General features: G+C 35.2%; 1 protein-coding gene and 1 non-coding gene across 5 annotated transcripts in view; one reads left to right on the top strand and one right to left on the bottom strand.

The window, feature by feature from the left end:
• Positions 1-9,846, top strand: part of NEK11 (NIMA related kinase 11) — a 277,385-nt gene that overhangs the window by 112,155 nt on the left and 155,384 nt on the right. For 3 of the 4 annotated variants that reach the window (XM_003781704.2, XM_012805223.2, XM_023512761.1), the window contains 2 exons: positions 7,642-7,791; positions 7,878-7,956. The exons of the other annotated variant lie outside the window; for it this stretch is intronic. In XM_003781704.2, coding sequence (XP_003781752.1) covers positions 7,642-7,791; positions 7,878-7,956 — 229 coding nt within the window. The remainder of the gene's footprint in view (positions 1-7,641; positions 7,792-7,877; positions 7,957-9,846) is intronic. 4 annotated transcript variants of the gene reach the window in all.
• On the bottom strand, positions 2,627-2,755 carry LOC111725800. The gene has a single exon (XR_002773775.1). It is a non-coding gene; the product is annotated as a small nucleolar RNA SNORA68 (small nucleolar RNA).

Genomic DNA, 9,846 nt, shown 5'->3' with positions numbered 1-9,846 from the left:
GCCTGTAGTCCCAGCTACTTGGGAAGCTGAGGCAAGAGAATCACTTAAGCCCAAGAGTTGGAGGTTGCTGTGAGCTCTGGTGCTAAGGTACTCCACCAAGGTTGGCATAGTGAGACTCTGACTCAAAAAAGTAAAAAAAGAAAAAAAAGAAAAGAAAACTCTACACTTTAACTCCATCCACCACTCAGCTTTTTGACTTTTTGTTGTTTCCATTTATATCTTTTTATACTACCTCTTAAAAATTTGTTGTAGTTATTGTTTTTGATAGGCTTGTCTTTTATCCTTCCTCCTCAAGATTTATGTGGTTTATATACCCCAACTGCAGCAATAGATTAACAGTGAGATTTATACCTTCAGATGACTTCATTAATATCCTTTTCTTTCATATTGAAGAGCTACTTTTAACATTTCTTATAAGACACGTCTGGAGTTGATGAAAACCCTCAGCTTTTGTTTGTCTGAGATATTTTTTCAGGATATAATAGTCTAGGGTTAAGACTATTTTCCTTTAGCACATGGAATATGTCTTGCCAATATGTCTTGCTCTCTCCTGGCCTGTAAAGTTTCCACTGAGAAGTCTGCTGTCAAATGTATTGGAGCCCCTTTATGTATCATTTTCTTTTCTTGCTTCCTTTGAGATCTTTCTTTATCTGTGTCCTTTGGGAACTTGATTATTAAATGTCTTTAGATAGTCTTGTTTGAGTTAACAGTTGCATACTAATGGGGGATCTGGAACTGACCCCACTAATGATTTCTTTCCATACATTTGTTTCTACAGGACTTCTGAACATACAAAAAGAAGATATAGGTTGGGTCAGTCCCTGATACCACCCCCTATTAGTATGTAACTGTTAAATTTTCTTGATGTTCTATGACCTCCTTAAAGGTGAATATTGATATCTTTCTCTAGGTTTGAAAAGTTTCTTGTTATTATTTCTTTGAATAAACTTCCTACCCTTTATCTTTATCGTCTCTTTAAGGCCAATAACTCTTTTATTTGCCCTTTTGAGGCTATTTTCTAGATATTGTAGGCACGCCTCATTCTTTTTAAAAGTTTTACTCTTCTGTGTATTTGTAAATAATCTGTATATTTTCTTTTTTCTGTTTTTTTTTTAATTGTTGAGGATTCATTAAGGGTACAGAGAACCAGGTTAAATCTGTGTATTTTCAAATAATTCTTTAATCTGTTTGATCAATTCTGCTGCTGAGACTAATGAATTTTTCATTTTGTCCATTGAAGTTTTTACCCCAGAAATTCTACTTGATTTTTTTATTGTTATTTCGATCTTTTTGTTAAATTTCTTTGATAGGATTCTTAACACCTTCTTTGCATTGTTTTGAAGTTTATTGAGCTTCTTCAGAACAGCTATTTTGAATTTCTTGTCTAAAAGGTCACACATTTTTATCACTCTGGGATTGGTCACTTGTGCCTTATTTAGTTCTTTCAGTGGGTCTTGTTTTCTTGGATGATCTTGATGCTTGTGGATGTTTGTAGCTATCTAGCCATTGAAGAGTTAGGTATTTGTCCTGATCTTCATAGTCTGGCCTTGTGTGAGCCCATCCTTCTTGAGAAGGCTTTCCAGATATTTAAAAGGAATTGAACGTTGTGATCTAATTCTTCAGTCATTGCAACTATATCAGTATAGGGAGTGTCCCAAGCCCAGTAATGGTATGACTCTTGTAGACTTCTGGTGGTACCACTACCTTGGGTAAAATATGGGAGAATTCCCTGGATTATCAGCCAGAGTTTCACATTCTCTTCTCTTACTCTCCATGCTGGTGCTGAAGTTGAGAGAGAAATGATTTGGGCATTCCCTCATGACCCCATAGCTGAGATTGCACCTGGTCACATCAGAAGGCAACCCAATCTCACTCAAAGCCTGATGTGACTGCTGCCTGGTTACCTTTGATGTTTATTTGAAGACCAATGGCTCTTTAGTCAGAAGATGGTGAATTCTGCAAGAACTGGGTTCTTTCCTTCAAAGCAGAGGGTCCCTCTGGCCCAGGGTGGGTATAGAAAAGCCTCTAGGAAGTAAGGTCTGAAAATAGAGGCTTTAGAATCTACTTGGTACCTTGTTTTACTATAGCTGAGCTGGTATGTGAGTTGCAAGGAAAAGTTCTTCATACTCTTTCCCAAGCTGCACTACCTGGAGTTGGAAGAGGGGCAACACAGGCACTTGCTCAGCCATTGCTCCTGATGTCTTTTTTTTTTTTTTTTGACCCAGTCATCTTAAATTTATTTGGGCAGAGATGGGCAAGAGGGCCTGTACCTAGAAGAAGGTGTTGGGCCTCTTGGTGGTGAAGTATGGCTTGTGCTGATGACATAGGACCTGATGGGGCAGTGGGAACTTAACCTTGGAGTCATGGAATTGCTTGCTGGCCACTTTGTGGCTGTAGTCTCCTCCACCTTCATGATCTGGATTAAGTGGACCAGGGCACCCATGTCCCAGTCTGCAGAAAGACAGAGGGGACAGGGTAACCAAGTGTGCTAGCAAACCTATGGAGTACCTGTCCAATGACCTGGCACATCCTGTCAGATACAGCAATTGCTTGGGGACCTTAACTTGAGGCTGGCTGGATAGCTAGTTGGCTGCAGCTTCTGGTCCCAGCAGGTACTGTCCACAGGGGATATAGAACCTCCACATTCACTTTGAGGGGCATAGTCACAGCCCTCCAAAGGTGATGAGATCCACTTGTCTGCACATCTGTTTAAATCACTGCTATATTAACAGCAATTTTGGAGTTTAGGTGCAAAATCTGCTGGTGTCTTATTGAATCATAAACACTCTAGTTCCACTAGCTCTGAGCCAGCACAGCCAAGGACTTAACCAAGGAATGCAGACTTTTTCACCTGATTGACTTTCAAATTTATTCTGTCTTTAAGTCTTTTGTCTTTAAGTGGTAGAGCTAGCTAAAATTCAGTTTTCTACAAGTTGGTGCAAGGTCTGGTGAATATGGTGGATGACAGAGTGTTCCCAAGTCCAGCCTCTTTTTGTCTTTAAGTGGTAGAGCTAGCTAAAATTCAGTTTTCTACAAGTTGGTGCAAGGTCTGGTGAATATGGTGGATGACAGAGTGTTCCCAAGTCCAGCCTCTGTAGTTTGAGTAGTGTTATTTTTGTAAAATGTGGTTATCTCTATTGACCAACCTTGCCTGCTTAATTGTAAGCATCCTCATCATTTTATCCAATTAGTTGCAGTATATATCTATGGTAAGTAGATGGACCAGGTTTCCTGAAGCTCTACTGGATAATACTAGTATTGGACCACCAAACGGATACCATTTTGATGACTATTTAGAATGTGAATTTTCACAGACTATGCATATTTAGATTGTGAATAATTAGCTGTTTTTGATGAATATTTAGACTGTGTCTCAGGACTTCATCTTTATCCAGCCACTGTGCTGACCACTTGAAATTGTCAAAAAGAATCCAGTTTTCACCATGCACATAACAATACTGTGTAAAAATGGTTCACCTTTATGCCACGACAGCAAAGAAAGGCAAGCTTCCAGACAATTTCCCTTCTGACGTTTAATTCATGTGGTACCCATCTATCCAGCTTCTTTACCTTACTGATTTGTTTCAAATGGTCAGTATTGTTGGAATTGTAATGTCAAACCTTGCGGCTAATTCAGACCTAGGTTGAGAAGCATTTGCTTCCCCTATAGCTTTCAGCTCATCATCATCCACCTTGGTCTCAGGTCACCCACATAGCTCATTTTTAAGTTTAAAATCACCACAACAGAACTTCTCAAACCATCAGCATACTATATGTTCATTAGCCACATCCTTCCCAAACACTTTGTTGGTATTTTGAGCTGTCTGTGCTGCACTGGTTGAACAACATAATTCATATTTGAAAATAAGATGAATTTTTTACTTATCCATGGTTTCATAGAAATTGCTCCAAACAAATTTTGAAAGATTATCACAAACAAAAACATGTATTTGAAAGAATGACAATGTACTTTCACAATAAAAATAAAATGAGAACTATCAAAGTGATATGTCAGAGATATCAACTATCAAACTTAGTACTTAAGGACATCAGATATTTCACACTTAATAACCTAATAAAAGACTGGATCTTTTATTTCTTTTTGTGTCAGTTTGGTAAGTTGTGTTTCTAGAAGACTATTCATTTCATCCAATTTGTTGGATAATAATATGTTTATAATATCTGAATACTTTCGAACATCTGTGGAGTCCATAGTGTTGTACCTTTTACCATTCTTATTGTTAATCTGTGTTTTTTGCTTCTTGTTTTCATCAGTCTTGCTGAAGATCTATAATATTTATTAATCATTAATGATTTTGGTTTTATTATTTGTTCCTATTTCATTAATTTATGGGTTTTTAAAAATTTTTTTATTGAGTCAGAGTCTTGCTTTGTCACCCAGGCTGAAGTGCAGTGGCACCATCATAGTTCACTGTACCCTTGAACTCTTGAGCTCAGTTGATCTTCCCACCTTATCTTCTCCAGTAACTGGGACTACAGCAAGCACCATCATGCCTGGCTAAGTGTTTAAAATATGTTTGTAGACCTGAAGTCTTGCTATGTTGCTAGGCTGATCTCTAACTTCTGGCCTCAAGTGATCCCCCTGCCTCAACCTCCCAAAGTTCTAGGATTATAGGCATGAGCCACTGTGCCTGGCCAATTTTTGTTCTTAATTTTTTTTTTTTCCTTAAACTTTCTTTGGTGGGATTTGCTGTTCTTTTTTTACTAGATTCTCAAGTTGGCTTAGATCACAGATTTTAAGCCTTTTTTCTTTGTTAATATATGCATTTAAGACTTTCAATTTTGTTGTAAGTTTTTTAGCTGCATTCAATAAGTGTTGCTACTCTGTACCATTATTAGCATTCAGTTAAAAATATTTTGTATTTTCTATTATTATTTTTTGTTTGGCCCAACAATTATTTGACCCAAGATGCATATTCCTTAATTTTTAAGCAGTTGGAGGTTTTACACTTTTTCATTTTTTCTCTCTTTTTGTTATTCACTTATGGCATAATTTCACTGTGGTCAGAGAATATGCTTTGAAGGTTTTGATTCTTGAAGTCTATTGGAGCTTATTTTGTGAGCGTATGTATGGGTGATTTTGACAAATGTTTAATATGTCCTTGAAAATGATTTGAATTCTGTTATTTTGGGTTTCATTTATGTCAATTATGTCAATTTTGGTAATTGCGTTGTGTAGTTTTTTTGTTTTTTTATTGATTTTTTATGTCACCTTTTTCTATCAGTTATTGAAACAAGTATGATTGTTAATCACCAGGGTATGATTATTAATAACCATGACTGTGAATTTCTCTATTTTCCCCTTTAATTCTGTCAGCTTTTGCATTACATATATATATATACTTACCATGTTATTAATATTAAGTGTTTACAGATTTAGAATTGTCACATGTTCCTGGGTGATAGGGTCATTTATCAATCCACTATCTTAAACCTAGTAGTGGCTTTTGCCATGGTCTGTCTTTTTCTATCAATCTATGTTCTTATTTTTAAAGTTTGTTTTTAGAACAAAATACACATTTTTATCTAGTTCAATAATTTATATTTTTAATTGGAGTATTATTCATTTACATATAATTGTATTATTTACCATCCTATTATTTGCTTTCTATATGTTCCATTTGTCTTATGTTCCTTTTGGTCTCATTTCTTGCTTTCTTTTGTCTTAAATTTTTATTATTTTTTCTCTTATAACTTGTTATACACTTGTCAGCTATAAATTATTTTGTTATTCTTTTGATGATAACCCCCATTATAATATCCATTCTTGATTTATTACAGTCTAATAAAAACTATTACATTTACCACTTGCCAGTAATACTAGGACCTTAACATACTTTTCCTCTATTCTTCTTCTTATGTCTTTTGCAATTTTTGGATCATGAATTCTTATTCTACATAATTTTTAAACTACATAATAAATTTTAAATTTATTCTACATAATTTGTAAATTTTTATTCAACAATAATTTTATATATTGTTATTATTGTGTAGAGTTAATATTCATTTATACATAATCACAAAATTACTATTTGGGGGCTCCTTATTTCTCCTTGTATTTCTTGTTTCTGCCTGAGTTCATTTTTCTTCTGTTACAAAAATACCTTTTTTAGGATTTTAAAAATATTTTCCTGTTGATAAGAATTATCTTGTTTTTGGCTAAAAGTATTTGATTTTATCTTGATTTGAAGGAATTTTTTTCTGACATAGAAATCTAGGTAAATGCTATTATATCAGATACTATTTTATTGCAAAATTTATTGAACTTCAAATAATTTTTGTCATTTGTAATGTTTACACTGACATTGGTGTTCTACTTGATATCATTCAATTTTTCTTAACATCTTTGTCCCTCCTAGCATTTTTAATGCAAATAATAATAAATTAAATCATTTGTCTTTTGTAAAGATAAATGACTTAATTTAAGAGTCATTTCCACCATTTAATACCAAATGACTTTGGCCAATTCCTTTAACTTCTCTTAGCCAATTTTCTTATCTATAAATGGGAAAAATATGGGCTCTATTTCACTGGGAAGTTATGAAGTTCTATTGAGATATATATGTAAGTACTTAAGAAGGTGTAAAGTGCCAATCAGTTAGAAATGTTAGCATTATTATTTATTGGAAAAGAAACATTCTTTGTGTATATACCTAGAAATCTCATAAAAATGCAGGGGTTTCATGAACACCCACACAACACTTAAATAATACTATTCATATATTTATTTATGTACACTGTACTTAGGTCAGTGTTAATATATAAAATGTGTATAACTTACACAAGGTCAATCACAAATTTATTTCTAATCTTCAAGAGACTCATATGAAAAGGAAAACATGGCCAGTTATGTAATTTAGAAGGCCCACAAGGTAAAAATAACCCAATATTCAAGATAAGTGTGGTTATTTCTTAATGCTAAATTCAGGCAAGAATTCCCCCTTGTTTTCTTTATAATGTAGAGTTATTTAAAAGATTTTTTCTGCTGGTTTAGAGGTTACTGATTTGCATGGCTAATTCAAATCAGTTTTGGACTTATCTAGAATTTTAATATTCTGTTTCATATTCACCATGGGAGAATTATACATTTTAATGTGCACTGCAAGCTCTTCCACCTACTTGCAAATGGATTATATTCAGAAAATAATAAATAATGCCAGCTTCCCTTTCAAAATGCTTGGATACACATTAGAGGGAAGGTTAGACTGATAAATTTTATTTTGCATATATCACATTAACAAATTGCTTTAAAAAGGCAGTATTTAGCTTCTTTTCATTTATCCTTCATAGAGACTAATTCAAAAATTCTTTACTACATTGATCAAATATTTAGAATCCTTACTACATGCCAGCATATTGCTAATGGTACTTTTCCTTTTTAACAAAAAGCAATCATTAAGACTTACCTCTGTGCTTTTTTCTTTCTTTCTTTCTTTTTTTTTTTGTGAACATGTATTTAAATGGAAAATAACAGTATGGAACTACAGTTTTTAAACCACCAACTGAAGTATACAGTAGTACCTCAAAGCCAATGCCCCAACACATCTAAGGTTTTGTATGATGAAAAAAGTCAAAGTAGGACATTTGTTCCTTATTTAAATTTTTTGACTTTGTCTTCAGGTCGCTGGCATGCATTTTATATGAGATGTGCTGCATGAATCATGCATTTGCTGGCTCTAATTTCTTGTCTATTGTTTTAAAAATTGTTGAAGGAGACACACCTTCTCTCCCTAAGAGATATCCAAGACAACTAAACTCCATCATGGAAAGGTATGGAAATAAATACGTTGCCACAGAAATAATTTTAAATTATATTATAGTTCATTTGAAAAATAATTTTCTTTCAAACTTTGCAGCATGTTGAACAAGAATCCTTCATTGAGACCATCTGCTATTGAAATTTTAAAACTCCCTTACATTGATGAACAGCTACAGGTATTTAAAATGAGAGGGACGCTGGGAAACAGGCCTTAGCATTTGTACATATTCTGTCACCTAAAGATACACCATGCAGATAAGATGCATTAAGAATCAGCCAGAAAGGAGGAATAAGATTAAAAAGAAGCTGAGAAAATATTTGTCAAGATTGTCACTTTGCAAAAGAGGGTACATGAACTCCAGTTCCCTGGTGCCACTGGAAGTGGAATTTAGGGTTCTGATTCTTTGCCTAAATCCAACATCCACCCTTAGAGGTCTTGTTGACAGATCTTATCTCAACACTTTGTAAACATATCACTGCCGAAATAAGAATGTACTAATAGTAATATTAAAATCTAGAATTTTCATCAAGCATTTATTATTGCAGTCTCTCATTATGTGTCATGATAGTTTTTTATTGATTAGGTAAGTTTATTTTGTTTTCCTGTAAATCATAAAATTTAATGTAGATGATCTGTCTCAGTTGGTAAGAAAGAAGCAAATAGTCTCTTTAGGGTTTTTTTTTGTTGTTGTTATTTTTCAGGCTTTTACAATGCAGATACCTTAGGCAAGTTTTCTCTACTTTTATGCATAGCTTTTAGAGGAACCAAAAAGCTGTCAGTCATCCACCTTCAAAAATGTGCATGCCTTTTCATCAGCCAGCCAAATTCTAAATCCAAAGGAAGCAAAGATGATGATGACTTGTACTCATTAGTTAAGTGCCAGGCACTGTGCTGACACTGGGGCCACCAAAGGAAAGGAACAGGTGTGTTTCCTATTCTTCAGAGGGTTGGCTGCTAGTGAGAGAATCCAATGACCAAGGAAAAGTAAGTTAATAAAATAGTTCAGGTGCAGTGGCTTATACCTATAATCCCAGCACTTTGGGTGGCAGAAGCAGGAAGCTTGCTTGAGGCCAAGAGTTTGAGACCAGTCAAACAACACAGCAAAACCCCATCTCTACAAAATTAAAAAAAAAAAAACAACTGTATCATAAGCACTATTAAGGAAATAAACAAGATTTTGTGAAATAAGGGAGAGGGCAAGGGAGGGGATTTGGTAGTCAAAGTAGTAGTTGATGCTTCAGCACCAGCAAAGCAGCCAACCAGATGAGAGTCTAAGAAACAATGTTTGAATTACAGGAAATAACTCACCCTGATAGGTGGTGCTCTCTGCAGACAGATGTAGAAAGGAAGGTTCTGATGCTAACATATTCCAGGGAAGCTGTGAGGATGTGGGGAAAGTCAGATAGGCGGGGCAGGGAGATTTGAATTCAAGTTGGAATCTTAGGGGTGTAGAAATTGTCTTCTTGTGCTGAGTCAGTTTTTGGGTGGGGTTGCAAGGCCAGTTGAGTGGGCCCACTGGCCTGATTGGGTCAGTCATTCCATTGGAATCCAGGCCCTGAAAGATATCTAAAAAATCAGCCTTAGGTTTTACAAGGGGGATGTTAAATATGGGAACAATTAAGAAAACTAAGAATCTCTATGACCATCAGCTGTGTGACTCCTGAGTCGTTGGCAATTATAGGAAAGCTAGAGAACAATGTCTACTTACTTATGAAACTATATGTATACCTTTGCAGAATTCAGGTCCCTAGCAGAGTTCCCACCTTGAGGCCCTTTATTAATTTTATAAAAGGATGGTTTCAGTGGGGAAAAGCTTGTGTATTCTTGGAGCTGAGAGAAGGCCTGCCCCTGACTGGCAACAGGGAGTGAGAGAGCAAACAGTGGAAGATGAAATAGGGGAGGTAGGCACCAGCGTGACTCTGGGGATCTTCTTCCACAAAGCCATCATGTAATTTTATGTGCCCTTTATAGAGGGAAAATTGTTACTGTGTGCTGTGTTTTCCAGCTTCCTGTCAGGGTCAATAATACCTCAAATCAGAAAAGACACCTGGTAATTTTATGCCCT

Source organism: Otolemur garnettii, unplaced genomic scaffold (assembly GCF_000181295.1).
Source record: "Otolemur garnettii isolate 467f Iridium unplaced genomic scaffold, OtoGar3 scaffold00002, whole genome shotgun sequence".
Classification (NCBI taxonomy): domain Eukaryota; kingdom Metazoa; phylum Chordata; class Mammalia; order Primates; family Galagidae; genus Otolemur; species Otolemur garnettii.
The sequence above is the reverse complement of the archived record's forward strand: the minus strand, read 5'-3'. Positions and strand labels throughout refer to the sequence as shown.